The 17,429-nt window shown below is 35.9% G+C and overlaps 1 protein-coding gene across 1 annotated transcript; it reads left to right on the top strand.

Annotated features, from left to right (window-relative positions):
- The first annotated feature begins 273 nt into the window (after nt 1–273).
- On the top strand, nt 274–15,944 carry LOC135157863 (CUB and sushi domain-containing protein 3-like). The gene is made up of 14 exons (XM_064114948.1): nt 274–453; nt 708–899; nt 1,251–1,436; nt 1,612–1,797; nt 2,797–2,988; nt 3,796–3,981; nt 4,389–4,574; nt 4,977–5,162; nt 7,222–7,407; nt 7,799–7,984; nt 8,532–8,723; nt 10,015–10,218; nt 10,620–10,746; nt 14,483–15,944. The coding sequence occupies exons 2-14, from the start codon at nt 872–874 to the stop codon at nt 14,655–14,657; spliced, it is 2,220 nt and encodes a 739-aa protein (XP_063971018.1). The 5' UTR covers nt 274–453; nt 708–871; the 3' UTR covers nt 14,658–15,944.
- The last annotated feature ends 1,485 nt before the right edge of the window (nt 15,945–17,429 follow it).

Genomic DNA, 17,429 nt, shown 5'->3' with positions numbered 1-17,429 from the left:
ATATCTAAAAATGACAATGTTTCAATGGCTCTGAATGATAACTCAGTTTACCATCACGGCCCATATGTCCAAAGTGATGAGATTATCGTACGAGCTTGAAAACTATCAAACGGCTTGTTCTTCAACCTTGGATTCAGCAGTATACCAAGTATGTTATCTTGTCAGATGCTTCCAACCAAGTGAGACATCTAGGAAACCAATGGTTAGAAATTGGGAAATTGAACAAAATTCCTTTTCATCATTTTCTCATTATCTTTACAGGAGCAATCAATTGCAGCGCCCCATACATTCCAGTCCATGCACACCTCACAGACCGCCGATTGAACTATAACTTTGGTGACAGGATAACTGTGACTTGCAATACAAGCTCGGATACCTTTACCCTTCAGTGCCACAACAAGGGACTCTGGAGTGGCCCTGTAATTTCATGTCCTGCACCATTATATCCAGACGGTATGATGAAATCGAAGTACTTTCTAAAGCTATCGTAGTAAAGAAATTGTCTATTTTTTCGGAATTTAACGAAGTCGGTGAATAAGATTATTTCAATTAGCATAAATGAATTTAAAAATCTTTGCGATTCGACTAAAACATGATAATTATATTTGACTAAAAACTTTAGTGTGTTGCAAGGAAATGGTAGCAGTCATGTTTTTCTTGTGTGATGCACCCATTAATATATAATGTATTTTTGTATTTCCCTTTAGGTCTTCCAGCTAAATGTAGCGCGCCAATAATTCCAAGGTACTCCGCGATTCAATCCCTTCAGTTGAGCTATAACCATGGGGAAAGTGTGAATGTACAATGTGACAATAGCAGTGTTCAACCCTTTGCACTTCAATGTAATACCACAGGATTATGGATTGGCCAAATGCGACAATGTCCTCCGCCAATTGCAGGTGATAAATTACATATCCTTCCGTCTAACACCTAAACCAAGATTGATGGAAAGGTCAATCAGTAAAAATTTGCAAGACATTAGTAAAAAGCAAAGTAAAATAACAATATGACGTGACGGAGGTACATTCGTTAAACTACAGTAAATACCTGGCAATATTCCTTAGGATTTGCATCTTGTCTACCAATGATTTAATGTGAATTTTACAATATATATTTTATAATGTATTTCCTTTTGAAAATCTCTTAGGAACTATTGGCTCGAGTTGCCGGTGAAATAAATGTCCCCCAGTTATTGTCATGTCACCCTTATCAATTCCATATCTACTTACAATGTGTATTTAACATCACAGAGCCAGTACGATGTAACAGTCCGTACATCCCGAGATATGGGTCTATTGATAACCTTCGTCTGGACTATAATATTGGCACCAGTGTTAGGATCACATGTGACAACAGTACAGACAGCTATAGCCTTCGGTGTCACTCTGATGGATTCTGGACGGGAAGCGTTCTTTCTTGTCCGGCACCAGTTGAAGGTAATAATACGATTCCATTCCATACCATTTCACTTGCTATTGTGCCGTCATTGTTATGGTTTATATGTTGCTTTTGGTAAAGCTAGGACAACGGATCCATGAACTTACTTCATGTCAATATAAAGTGATAATCCATTGATACTGCACTTACATTTTCGATTTTTTTTTTTTACAGCACCAGAAAAGTGCAGCGCCCCATACGTCCCAAGGTACGCTACAATCCAGGACCTCAGAATGAGCTATGACTTCAATGAAATAATAACCGTGACGTGTGACAACAGCACTACACAGTTTACCCTAATGTGTCATACGCATGGCCTTTGGAGTGGCCCGGTGGTGTCCTGTCCAGAACCTTACAGACGTAAGAATATAGACCAACTTTACTATTTGATCACTTGAAAAGATTATCGAATCGAATTCCCTGCATTGTCGACAAAAACAGTTCAATATTCACTTTCTAACCCCCCCAAAAAAAAATCATCATATGGAATGTATCTTAATTAATAATGTTTACTAACATGTATAAAGAAGTTAGTCAATATAATTTTATCTCTGAAATTGTATTAGTATTCGAAAACATCGTTGTTTTTTGTGTGTGTTGTTTGTTTTTTATCAGCGTAGGTAGTGTTTCTATTAATGTAATATTCCCTTTCATTTGTAACATTGTAACTTCCACCCCTTTACATTAATTAATTTACATATTATTTTCTTAAACATTCAAATATTACTTTGTACAGCCCCCGAACAGTGCAACACTCCTTACGTCCCAAGGTATGCCACAATCCAGGGCCTCAAAACGAGCTACGACTTCAATGAACGAATAACCGTAGTATGTGACAACAGTACTACACAGTTCACCCTCATGTGTCACATGCATGGCCTATGGAGTGGCCCGGTTGTGTCTTGTCCGGAACCCTACAGACATAAGAATTTAATTATTGTTTATATTTGTGAAGTTGTTAAGAGTGTGTATCAAAATCCCTGCGATTGTCGACAAAGACGAGTCAATTATCTTCTTCTGAATTGTCGAATTTAAGTCCCTGCAAATGCCGACAAAGGTGATCCAATGCTCGATTTTTGATCGATGATCAGTATAATTTGATTGAACAGAAGTTGTTTATCACATATCCGTAGATGTGTTCCTGTTTGACATATCTGTTTTCTCTCTTTCTCTCCATTTTATTATTGTAGGTTGTTATTTATATCGATGTCAGGTTTATTCTATTTTACATTTTCGGAATTATTATCTCTTAAATTCGTATAAATTCTTATTCCTCGTAAAAGTTCAACTGCCATGTGCTTAATAACATTAAATCCATTTGCCTGAACTCATCATACTTTCTGAAATTCATGTTTCCAGCCCCTACAAAGTGCAACGCTCCTAGCATTCCAAGATATTCCAAGATATCCGCTCGAAATCTTGAAACATCTTACGACTTGGGCGCCAGGGTAAATGTAAGATGTGATAATAGCTCGGTTCGATTCGCACTCCGATGTCGCACTGGTGGACTCTGGGAGGGACAGGTACAAGCTTGCCCGACACCTGTAGAAAGTAAGTCTGGTTTGTGAAGAATTGGAATTAGGAATATACTTATCAAAACAATGTATGTTAAGACAAAATCGGAAAGGCCCCTGAGCATTTTTCAAAGTACAAGCTGTTCACTGCGTCTTTGTATTTTGGAAATCCTTCACTTTACGGTGATTGTAGGATTAAATTTATATTAATTTCCATTTGTGACTTGTGATTTGTGAGCTACGACTTCAATGAACGAATAACCGTAACATGTGACAACAGTACTACACAGTTCACCCTCCAATGCCACACTCATGGCCTTTGGAGTGGCCCAGTCGTTGCTTATCCAGAACCTTACAGACGTAAGAACTTACACAAATTCTTGGTATTTGTTGAGTTGTTAAGATTACATAATCATCATCCCTGCCATTGCCCATGCAAAGATACAACGGTCACTTGTTGTTACTGAATTCATTATCAGTATATGGAATTATAACGTTAATTTATAGAAGTTGTTAAAATATATAAACTTTTCTTTCTTCCAAAAGCCACTTTATTTTGTATAGAATCTATTCCAAATTTCATGAATAGGCTGCGTACATGATTCACATCGATTTCCTTCATTTATTTTTCTAGTGATATTGTGATTTTGCACCTTGCCTGTCGATGATCTAATGTAATTTGTACGTTGAAATAACTAATGTGAACATGGTGAAGGGATTTCCTTTTGAAATTATTACAGAAATCATTTCTGCGAGTTACCAGTCCACATATATGGTGGTGCGTTATGTCAGGCCCCCGTTGTATAATACATCATTTACTTGCAATGTGTTTGTCACATTACAGAACCGATACGATGTAACAGTCCGTACATCCCGAAGTATGGGTCAATTGATAACCTTAGTTTGGACTACAATGTTGGCGACAGTGTTAGGATCACATGTGACAACAGTACGGACAGCTATAACCTTCGGTGTAACTCTGATGGATTCTGGACGGGAAGCGTTCTTTCTTGTCCTGCACCAATTGAAGGTAGTGATATCATTTCATCCAATTCAGTCGATATTTTGTTTTCGTCATTGTTGATGTTTTATATGTGCGTTGAGGTAAAGCAGATCCGTAAATGCACCTTACTTTAACAATATTAGTTATTGGCACTTTGACACTCATCCAAACTTTCTCATTTTCTTGTGCGCCTCAGAAAAGAATATTTATAGATAGATGGCGCTATATAAATGCCTATTATTATTATTATTATTATTATTATTATTATTTGTTATCTCAGAGTGGGCATGCGAGGATCCGACGACCGGTGTGATAAAAATATATTTAAAGCGCTTAGAGTCGTCTTTCCGACGTGTTATTAAAGCGCTATATAAATGATGAATATTATTATTAATCCCTATTGTTTTGGTATTTGTTTTATCTTGTCTTCACAGCTCCAGAGAATTGCAGCGCCCCGTACGTATCCAGGTATGCCACAATTCAGGACCTCAAAATGAGCTACGACTTCAATGAACGAATAACCGTAACATGTGACAACAGTACTACACAGTTCACCCTCAGATGTCACACGCATGGCCTATGGAATGGTCCAGTAGTGTCTTGTCCAGAACCTTACAGACGTAATAATTTAATTTTTTTTTTGTGAAGTTGTTAAGAGTGGGTATCGAAATCCCTGTGATTGTCGACAAAGAGTATTCAATGATCTTCTTCTGATTAAGAATTTAGCCTTTGGAATATTCATAACATTATAATATTGGTATTTAAAAGAAGTTCAACGCATCTCTATAATTGTGTTATTTAAAAGCGTGTACATTGTTTTCATAATTCATTGAAGTCGGTAGCATGTATATCAATGTTAGATTTTTGTTATTCTGGGCATTTTTTTTTTCTTCGACATTGTGACTTTCTTTTATTCTTATTTAGCCTCACTTGTTATTAAACGGTGAACTGTGTCTTTATGTCAAAATGTGTAGCAAACATGAATAGCATTTATTTCGATTTTAATTATTTTTTTTCCACAGCCCCAGTGCAATGCAGCGCCCCTTACGTCCCAAGGTATGCCACAATAAAAGACCTCAGAATGAGCTACGACTTCAATGAAAGAATAACCGTAACGTGTGACAACAGTACTACACAGTTCACCCTCATGTGTCACACGCATGGCCTTTGGAGTGGCCCAGTGGTATCTTGTCCAGAACCTTACAGACGTAAGAAAGTAATCCAATTGTAGAATAAATCTTGGTGCGATCTACCTTTTGACCCTCTGGAAAGAAGACAGTATACAAATAGCGAATAGGCATGAGTGCGATGGTGCGAGATTTTGCATGAGGTGAAAGAAAGACGCTCTATTCAACGAGGCGTTAGCCGAGTTGAATAGAGCGTTTCTTTCTTTCACCGAATGCAAAATCTCGCACCATTGCACGAATAAGAATATTCGCTATTTGTGTTGTACAACGCCTCGGAATTTAGCGAAAATATGAAAAAACAAGAGTTTATCCCTATAGTAATCTATGAAAAGGGAGCAAAAATGCCGAAAGCAGAAAGCAAAATCCCACAAGCGCACGCGCACATGACTCGACTTTGGGCCTTGCGCATTTAGCCAGCTGGCTTATAAATACGCGTATTGTTCATTTTTACTGAGCGCAATGATTTAAACCGTATTGTGACGTCACCTCCTAAAGCCGTGCAACGGTACATTTTGGACGGTACATTTTGGATGGTACGTTTTTTGTGCAACGGTACGAATGTTTGACATTCAGCCTCCCATTTGCTCGCGTACAACAAGCTAAGTAGGCGTTGTACAATATACAAATAGCGAATACGCATGAGTGCGATGGTGCGAGATTTCGCATGAGGTGAAAGAAAGATGCTCTATTCAACGAGGCGTGAGCCGAGTTGAATAGAGCATTTCTTTCTTTCACCGAATGCGAAATCTCGCACCATTGCACGAATAAGAATATTTGGTATTTGTGTTGTACAACGCCTCGGAATTTAGCGAAAATATGAAAAAACAAAGAATTTATCCCTATAGTAATCTATGAAAAGGGAGCAAAAATACCGAAAGCAGAAAGCAAAATCCCACAAGCGCACATGACCCTGGGCAGCCTTGCGCATTTTGCCAGCTGGCTTATACGCGTATTGTTCATTTTTACCGAGCGCAATGAATTAAATCGTATTGTGACGTCACCTCCTAAAGCCGTGCAACGGTACATTTTGGATGGTACGTCTTTTGTGCAACGGTACGAATGTTTGACATTCAGCCTCCCATTTGCTCGCGTACAACAAGCTAAGAAGGCGTTGTACAATAACCCACAGTGTGGAACGCCATGTGAAATCACCTTCACAATATTAAATTTGAGCATTTTAAAAGCATGAATCACATGTTGACATAGTTGATCATGATTTCGAACATGCTGTGAACAGTCACACTGCCGAGATGTCCACAGTGTAAAAATATCTTTACACTCTTGAATTTAAGCCTTTTCATAATGTAAATAATATGTTCACTTTGTGTTTTTCCAGCAGGGTATCGACAACGTACATGGTTTTCTTGATTTAATACATACCAGTAGTTCAATATGTCTTAGTAATTGTATTTTTTTGTTCTTTGATGTTTTTGTATGTAGCCAATCACATTAATTGGTTCAGAATCTAGAGTGTATAATAATGGCAAAGGTATTGAAAATGAGATGGGATAAAACAAACTTTCCAGTTTATTGAATATATCATTCAATGCATGTTTAAGTGATTGGCTCAATCACAAAAGGGTTACAGGAAGTTAAAATCAAAATTTCAAATGACTGGAACAATCACACAGCCACACACAGATCCCATGGGATGTCCCAGTAAGCGGGGAATAATCTGAGCACAGTTTATGTCTATGTGTGGCTGAGTGGGGTACACGCAGACACATACCGTCTTCAGATTATCCCCGTTTGCCGGGACATCACCATAATGGTTTGTGTGTGGCTGTGTGATTGTTCTAGTCATATTCAATTTTGATGTTGATTTTCTGTAGCTTCTTTGTGATTGATCCAATCACTAAATCATGTCCGTGAAGGATATGTGTAATAAACATGGGATCATGTTTAATCGCATCGTATTTTCATTGGTCTTTCTTTTGCCATTTGGTATTTGTTCTTATAAACATGACTAAAGTAAATATATATTTTTCTCAGTCTTAGATTGAATTATTACGCTAAAGCTAAGAATATCTCTGAGAACTGTTATCCTATCATTTCATTAATGATTTTTTTTAATTCACAGCTCCCGTAAAATGCAACGCACCATACGTCCCAAGATATGCAACAATTCAGAACTTTCAGATGAGCTATGACTATAGTGATATAATCACTGTGACATGTGATGGAAGCTCCACTCAGTTTATCCTACAGTGTGACACGAACGGTCTATGGAAAGGGCAGGCGGTATCTTGTCCAGAACCTCCACAAGGTAATTAATGATAAATTCATCAATATTTTTACTGCAATAGTCATCTATTAGACTTAATTTAGAGTCATTGTATTGGTAATGACATTGAGTTCAGATACAAATAATATAGATATTTTTTTATATGTTTTTTTGCAAGTACGTTGACACATTCGCATTCTTTTGTTCTATACCTCTTTTGGATAACAATAGGTGTTATGAAAATCCTCACGTTTTTAAACACATAATATATTAAATTTTACTGCCCCAAAACATGTTCGGGCGTATTGTATCATTTCCTTTCATGTGCAGATCCTCGATAAAGAGATGAGGACAAAAAGAAATGAAGTTTGGGAAATCTATTCTAATTTATATTTCATTTCATGTCCATTTAAATCCCCCATTTCCAAAATAGTTCCAAGACAATGCAATGCTCCTGCTATCCCGAGATATTCAGGTATTGAGGGACAACAATTGGCCTATAATGCTAATGACGAGGTGATTGTATCCTGTGACGGAGGTAGTTCTCAGTTCACCCTTCGATGTAACAATGATGGAATATGGACTGGACCAAATATCGCTTGCCCTGCGCCTGATCCGGGTATGTCTTTCCTACTTTAGTTTTTTCCCCGAAATGTATACATGCTTATTTTATGTATTAATTCATGAACATAGTTATGATAAATGTGTTAATGATAAATAGTTATGATTAATTTCACCCAGGGCATAAGAAAGCCTAGCCTGCAAAGGGCATACAACGTAATTATAAACTCCAGAGACGTTTCCATTACAAACGAAACGTTGAACATTAGTTTTCTTTTAAAGTGTGTTTTGCGCGCCTATTTATTGCCACCGAAAACTCCTTTGTAAATTTACTACATTCTACAATTTTTTGAAAATTTCAAAAATCACCAATGGTACCAATCTTACCCTAATAAACTTTCAATCCATTTTTAAAAAATTATTTTGTTTAATTTGTTTTAACAATTTAGATGACATTAAATAGTAGCTGTGAGTGACAAGTTTAAAAACGTGCTTAAAATGTTAAACAACGTTTTCATTGTGTATTACACCAAGTTTAAATTGTTTGAATATTATCTAAAAAAAATTTTTCCATTAAATCGTATTGGCGTTTTGAAAACATACAGGTGCCTCTCATCAAACCTTCTGTAGTGCTCCGGTCATTCCCAGTCATTCAACCAACCAGAATCTTCGTCTCTCATACAAACCTAGCGATAGGGTTAACGTGACATGCAATGAAGATCATAGTTCCTTCCTCTTGGTATGTCGAGAAGGGTTATGGATCGGACAAAACATAGTGTGCAAGGAACCAGATGTAGGTATGTAAACCCCCACATCAGCGAGTTTTTGTTACAAGATGCTGTCACAACGCTCCACCGTTAGGCAATTAGAAAACTGTATCAGGAGAGGCAAGCAATGTATTAACTAATAAGTCAATAGCAAATAAAAAGACTATGATTTTAAATTACAACCCCATTTTCGCAAAATATATCCATGATTCCTAATGAGCAAAACGAAACAAACAATATACAGTGCGTATCAAAAAAAGTTTACACTTAGAAAAAATCCTGTAAAATTATACATTTGTAATATCCTAACGATTTTTTCACATTTTAACATTGGTACAGATCCATTTGAGCAAATGACGATAATAACTGTCGACAAATAAGTCCGCTTGAGTGAGCACCACTTACTTTTGAAAAGTTAGCGAAAAATGATTTGTGCAGAACTTTGAAATAGTTATGCAGTTATCGTGACGATATTTGCTTTTAATACACTGAGCTGTGATTTACATGAAATGGCTAAGGTTTGATTTTCATTTTGTTAATCATTGTCAAGCTTGGAAAAGTGTGGAGAAACAAGTATTAAATGAAAAATCAAATGTAAACCACTTTAAATGATAATAACTTAGAGAAAAAATGTCAGAAATTTCTAAAATAAGCTTTTGTTCAGATTCAGTTATGTCCTCAGATACTTAATGTTGACATTTCAATTTGGGTGGCAAAATTGTTAGAAAATGCTTGAATGTATCCGTCTTATTTCAACTGACTAAAAGTGCAAGATAAATGTTTAGCAGGGTAAGTTTGATTTCGCCCTTTCCCATTGACACAGCTTGAAAACGAGCATTTCTGCGCAAACACAATTATGCGAGCTTTACAAAAATGGACAGTGCTCACTCAAGTGTAACATTCTGTCAAATCTTTTACTTTCATTGGATAGAAGAGACCAAAACCCAAGAATACATGTGAAAAAATTACTCATATGTTGTATATTGTTTAATTCCCAGGGCTTTTTAAAGTGTAAACTTTTGTTTGATACACACTGTATATATATATATATATATATATTCAACGATGATCCAACCCTGCCTAAGTTCCGCTAGCCACATCACTTGGATTATCCGTTGGATCAATAAGTCTAGTCCTATTCGTATAACTCGATAACGAGTTTTCGAAATCCCACACCAGAACGAATTCAAGAAGTAATAAGGATTAACAAACTACCATCAGTTTATATAGATTGATAAAGTGAGCAAGAACGTCTTTCCTAATTGACGTTTTTCATTGTAACTTCCACTATCATGACTATGGCTTCCCTACTTATGTATAGAATGCAACCCACCAATCATACCGGCTGTTTCATCTGTCGAGAATTTAAGACCTCGCTACAAGGTCGGCGACGAGGTCAACGTCACTTGCAACGGCGACTCTGATTGGTTCATTTGGGAATGTCACCGGGATGGTAAATGGCGGGGAAGGGCCATTGATTGCCCTATTCCAAGACCATCCCTTGGCCATGTTAGTCCCGTTCCAGGTATGTATTTGATCAATGCATTCGGCTTTCAAAATTATAATGTACCATAATATGCCATGAAAATACCATGAATAGACATCTATGCTGAAAAGTAGGTTGTGTTGTGTTAATTTCATTGTATATGCAACTTGTTTATATCAAATTACATCAAATGAATATTTTTCTTGTTAAATTGCTTAATATGTAAAAACTAATCAATATGTATCTATCATTATCATCATACACCTTGTTTGGAAACATCTCAGTACATAATTGAGAGGTTTCTCTTTTTTTCTTTACTAACCGAAAAAGTTAAAACAGTGGTTAGTTGACATGGTTATATATAACATGAAGCACCAAATATGATATGGAAAAAAAATTAGATTAAAACCCTTTTTCAAACCTTTTGGTATTTTGTATAGGAAATACTGCAGATAGAAAAGCCGAGGAGAGCAGAGGTTTCTTAACTACGGCCCTGCTTGTAACTGCGACGATCATTTTCGTTTTGGTGTTGATGTCAATGGCAGGCTTCTCGATCTTCGTGAAACGGTCAGTATTATGCTAATTAACCTTTATCATTATATATATATATATATATATATATATATATATATATATACATGTACTACAGCTTTGGCAACTCTTTTATTTGAATATTGTGTGAAAGAAATGGATGAAGAGAACAATGGTAGGCGTAGCTTAAATCAAGGTTCCCCAGAGCTATCTACCCTTTTTCGTTTTGTTTTGGTGTTGAGGCATGGCGGCTTGTCATTGTTCAAAACCCACCTTCACCCGACAAAGGAAATTATAATTGGTATGGTGTCGAAAATCTGTCTATCTGACGGTCAATCGGATCGGGGTCGCCCTAGCCACTAACCCGTCTCTGTGGTCTAGTGGTTAAGGCACCGGCGTTCAAAGCTGGGGGCCCGGGTTCGATTCCCGGCAGAGACATTTTTTCGGCATCACCAATTTTTCCAAAAAGGGTAGATAGCTCTGGGGAACCTTGATTTAAGCTACGCCTACCATTGTTCTCTTCATCCATTTCTTTCACACAATATTCAAATAAAAGAGTTGCCAAAGCTGTAGTACATGTATAACTTCACACATTTGTATACATTCTCCCATACGTGTCCTGTATCAAAGCAATAGCTTTGATCCAGCTGAGGCATGGCGGCTTGTCATTGTTCAAAACCCACCTTCACCCGACAAAGGAAATTATAATTGGTATGGTGTCGAAAATCTGTCTATCTGACGGTCAATCGGATCGGGGTCGCCCTAGCCACTAACCCGTCTCTGTGGTCTAGTGGTTAAGGCACCGGCGTTCAAAGCTGGGGGCCCGGGTTCGATTCCCGGCAGAGACATTTTTTCGGCATCACCAATTTTTCCAAAAAGGGTAGATAGCTCTGGGGAACCTTGATTTAAGCTACGCCTACCATTGTTCTCTTCATCCATTTCTTTCACACTATATATATATATATATATATATATATATATATATATATATATATATATATATATATATATATATATATATATATATATATAGTATAGTAATAGGGTGGAGCGAGTTGCTTAGATTTTAGTTGTACAGACTGATTCCCCCTGAGGGTTCATCATACTGTCCGATCCCTGGAAAATGCATGGCCACCAATGTCATCTATGAAGCCGAGGTAGTGGCATCTAGGGACAGGAAAGTGTACATCGGGCTCACATCAACTCCATTCAAGACAAGGTACGCAAACCACAAAGCAAGCATCACCAATCGGGGGATACGGCACCAAACTAAGCTCAGCGAGTACATATGGAGACTGAAGGATGAAGGAACGCCCTACTCAGTCAAATGGAGAATCGCAAGACTTGCGCAGCCCTACTCACCCAAAACAAAGAGATGCAACCTGTGTCTGTGGGAGAAGTACCACATAATCACGGCCAAGAAAGCAGCAATGATAAACTCAAGAACAGAACTCATTTCAACTTGTAAACACAAGAGGAAATTTTTACTTTCAGGTTATGGTTAACCATAGAACACCCCCCCCCCTTATGTGTCAAACCCACTCCACCCCAACATTACCCCAATTCTCCTTACTCAGTTTAAAGAATAGCTATTATCTGTTCACTGTAGTCATTTATCCCCCTTACATTGTGTATTTTGTTTGTTTGCTTGACTGCACTAGAGTTATTGTTCTATTTAACTGTACTTTAGTTCAACATTAAATTTGATTTAGTTGCTGATGAACCCTCAGGGGGAAACAGTCTGTACAACTAAAATCTAAGCAACTCGCTCCACCCTATTACTATACTACATGAAGCTCATATATGTAGATGTAGTTGAGCACTTTTCAGTAACTGTAGTTTCGTATAGTCATTATATATATACACACATATTTAATCCGCATATGAATAGTGCAAAACACCATGTTAAGAGTGTTCGACTACATAGGAGCATTAAACAAGTAGAAATTAGTTTAACTGAAGAGTGGGAGCAGCGTTCTTGCTGTTCCTACGAAACAAATCTGTAGTGCATGGAGTTACACTAATTTCTACTTGTTTGTTTGTACATATATATATAAATATACACACACACACACACACACGCATATATATATATATATATATATATATATATATATATATATATATATATATATATATATATATATATATATAGGCGAAAAAATGACAAGACGATTTGACGTTGCTGTAGACCACAAATTAATCCGAGCTTTCGGCCTTAGGCCTTCTTCATGGGTTCTGGGTCTTTGGGGGTCTTTCAGGTTGACTCGGAGGTGTGCAGTGTCGTGTGTTCGGTTTCTGGTGTGATGTAGAATTCTATATGTATATATATATATATATATATCAGCACAATCGAAAGTCATTTATGTATGTATATATGTATAATATATATATAAACTCCTCAAAAAAAATTGGAAATCTGACTTTGATCGATAATCCCTCCTCGGTTTTAATAAATATCAATGTGTAACTAATATCAATAAAAAGATCATTTAATGTTCCTTAAAATGGTACCCTTCATGTTATGATTATGGTTCACATGAAGGTGCAGTGCCTTGAAATGTTGGGCAAGGTCAAAATTCAAAAGTTGCAAAATGACACAATATTAAGAGTCACTGTTTATTTTTCCGTGGTGATGAGTGTGTTTCTCCTCGGTTTTAGTAAATATTAATGTGTTACTAACATTAATGAGTAGATCATTTAATTATCTTTTAAATGGTACCCTACATGATTTGATTATGGTTCACATGAAGGTGCAGTGCCTTGAAACGTGGGGCAAGGTCAACATTAAAGAAGTTGCAAAATGACACAATATTGAAAGTTAGTGAGTTTTTCATTTTTCAGCTGTTTGTTTTAATTGTTTTCATGCACCTTAACATCAACATTAACATGGAATCAAATACACCTCTGCACAAGCAAACACACAACAAACAAACACACGTGCATAGGTATTTCAAACCACGACTCAAACCATGTTATCTCCCAGAATGAAGAAGCAGGGGCTTGATTTGAATGGATTTTCTTCTCTATTGACACAGACAAAAGAATCATGTTCTGTATTAACCCTTCATCACTATTTCTGCTCGTTTTGCAGCTTTTCAATTCAGACCTCACCCAACGCTTTTGAATCATGGTCTTTGCGTTTTGGTATGGTCATAACAAGCATGGTATTATTTTAAAGAGAATTAAATGATCTTGTGAATGATGTCAAATATGCATTGTGTAGAATTGGGAGTTGGGAGAAATTAATGGCCAAACTCAGATTTCCTAACTTTTTTGAGGGGTTTGTATATATATATATATATATTGATATATATAACTTTCGATTGGTCTGATTTGGTAATAATCTAATTACAGAACTCTTGAAATGAGTTTTCTTGAATGGTTCGTCGAGTGTTCATGTTCAGTGCGGATTTACTCAACCCAATTGAAATGTCCTGCAGTTATAGGTTTATGAAACAACCACTGAAAATAATGAACGTTTTTTTTCCTGGGATATATATTTGAATTATAAATATTTGTTAGCAATATCATAGAATCAGACAATGCTCTTTCCATTTACTCTGACTAATACCCGAAAACAATTTTGATGCAAGTCTTTGCAATATTCGTTCGTTTGTATGATTTACTGATGTGTTAAAAAAATAAAATAAAAACTACCTCACAACACACAAACAAACTGTCCAGGTTGGTTTTATCAGTCTCAATACTATAACGTACTAACATTATTGGGTTTTTCTTTTCATTTCATTTTTCTCTTTTTTCGTGGCAGTCGGGTCCATTCATCCTCGAACGAATACCTGCATGATAAAGACCGGGGACCACTCCCCGACGTCCCGTCGGGATACGCAGGTTACATTGCAGGTGACAAGTCATTGTACACGGAACCCTACCTCAAACCAGACCGCAACACTCATAACTACGAGGACTATGATACCCCACGTTAAGCTATCTTGCTCGAATCGGCATCGGCGATGACAATACGTTGTACGAAAAGATAAAGAAGAATGACGAAAAAACATGATTACAAAACGGAATATTTACACAAAGAAACATAAATGATATGAGAAAAAAAAATAGATTACTTAAAATCCTCTCTGTTTTTGGTGATGTGTTTCATTCCTACTATTCGGAGAAATTTCATATTGATTTGTTTGTATTAATACATTTTAGAAGTAACTTGCATTTTGTTGCCATGCTTATGAATAATTATTTTATACATCAAATCTCCAAATTAAGCTATTCCGGTTAAAATCAAAATCATCTTAATTAAATGTTAACAAGGGCTTCATATTACATGTACTTAAGTAATCAAATATTAAACCTAAATTCAAATATGAGGAACAAAGACTTGGACAATCTGAAACAATCTTTTATCAGTAATGCATTGAGTTGAGTCGAAATGAAATAAACCAAACTTGAACTTGAACTTGTTCTTTTCGATATAAGTGAAATAAAAACAAAATAAATGCGAGTATTGATCTTGCTTTGTATGTGTGTTTGGATCTCCTGTTGATATACAGACATTGTAAATATGCGCACATAAAAAAATGGTATCTGAGTATTTCAAGCGATAGCAAAAACGATTTTTATACCGTAATGTAGTAGTTCTTTTTAGATGAACAGTCGTAATGACTTTCATTACATATATTCATTGCAGTTGGTTGGGGAGAATAAAAGCTTTCAAAAGATGTGTTGAAGATATCAAGCTATAATCAAACGCTTTATTCATACATTAATCAGATGCTAAGACACGATAGTTTTATCTATATTCAAATATTAGTTCTTGGTATGCATTTATCAAGCGCCTGTAACCTATTGCAATATCATTTATCACTGTTGATATTTCCTTGAAATATGTTTTTTTATCAATATTGGTTATAGTTAAATATTGAGTATAGTTTCCTAGTGGTAAAACATTCGATTTTTTTTTTTTTTTTTTCTTGCAAAAGTATCGGGCCCATTTTAAATGTGATTTCTGTGAGAACTTATTTTCACAAGGCCTCTGTGCTTTTCTTCTCAAGTTCTCTTTCATTCAATTATGATATTTAATCAAGTCAATGTTTTGTTTATGTATAATATGTTTTGCTCTGTATAATTTTATGCATTTATAATTTGTTTGCATTGTACATGTGTTTTTTTAACCTATTTGACTTTGAATGAATATAGAATTGAACTGAATTGAATAATCTGGAAATATGTTTGTTCTTCTGGAATTGATGGAATTAAGAGAGAAACAATAAACAAAAATAAGAAGAAACTGTAGTTCATTGTGTCGTGATTTTCAAGAAAGCGTCGGAGTAGCTGAGTAAAATTGATAATCTCTAAATCATCACATTTGAACAATAATCAAAATAGAAATTAAGTTCTTAAATTATTTGAAATCATAACATGTATTTCCCGTTTCTTCACTTCCAAGCCGGCAGTTGATATTAACTGAAATTTTATAATCATCAAGTCGGCAAAGCCTCTTGTTGTCAGCTATGACTAAGGGAAAATCAATTGATACAGAAATATAAAATTGTACTAATGAAAAAAATATTGTAATGAAAGTTTCTTAGTTTATGAACTCTTTGCACGCTGAATTAATTTTGGGGGATGAAAATTACAATTGTTTTCATGTTATTTTCTTTGAATCAAGATTTTCATTAAAAAAGAAATTGATACTAATGATTGTTATATAGATGTTGTCCAAGAACTTTTGCCTATTATTAGCTTCTCTAATATCAAGTTGGGGGAGAAAACTAATTATTACGATTTTTAAAATTTAGTTACACGAACGTACGAAATTGTAACATCAGTGTGCAAAGGGTTAATCTCCTCCCTCCTATATTCCACCCCCTCAAAAAAGGTAGTAAAATACAATGATGAGAAATCATATATTTATGATGCCATATACTCATAGCGCGCACAGAGACTTAAACGCAATTCTCTACCTGTATTTTCTCAACACATTTTGGCGTATTTTTGCAGGCGTCTTTTGTGTGTGCATGTTCTTTACTTTAATCAAACTCTTTCGTGTGTTGCACCTTTGACGTTCTTGCCGTTTATCTTTTCTTCTTTACGAACTGGAGGTCAAACTGTCAGACGGCAGTTGGAATCAACTGATCTATATGTTTATCATGTAAGCCACAAGTCAAACCCAATTACTTTATCATCAGCTTGGATTCAGTAAACTCAATGATGGAATACCTTTAAATATACCACCGCGATCTACATGACTATAGTGTTCAGGTGTGCTTACGGGATTGCGCATCTCCGAATCTACACATTATCTACTACAAAAACATACCAAAATATTCGTCGGATGCCACAAACCAGGTGAGACGTTTAAAGATGATGTTGTGATCGTGAGTAAGTAAGAGGAACACTCTTGGCTCAATCTCGAGCAATATAATCTTTAGCTCAAGAGATATCATTTGGTATCCACGAAGACCGCAGTCGGGTTATGTTATATAGTTAGCTGAAAAAAAAAGAAATGATAATAATAATGGAATTAGCATTATACCAAGCAAAAAATAACTGTAATTAATTGAACAGCGTTGAAAGCGGCACCCCTGTCCATAATTGTCCATTGCTAAATAAACAAAAACATATTTGTTTGAGTTTGCACCCAGAAAAAAAATGTGTGTGCAACTGGTGAAAAAGGAGTGACATCAAATGTCCGACTCTCCTCTCATATATACGAATATGCCTTTTGTATGCGTATGACGTCAACA

This window comes from Lytechinus pictus, unplaced genomic scaffold (assembly GCF_037042905.1).
Source record: "Lytechinus pictus isolate F3 Inbred unplaced genomic scaffold, Lp3.0 scaffold_20, whole genome shotgun sequence".
In the NCBI taxonomy this organism is placed as follows: domain Eukaryota; kingdom Metazoa; phylum Echinodermata; class Echinoidea; order Temnopleuroida; family Toxopneustidae; genus Lytechinus; species Lytechinus pictus.
Note: the sequence above shows the minus strand (reverse complement) of the source record. Positions and strands in the feature narration are given on the sequence as shown.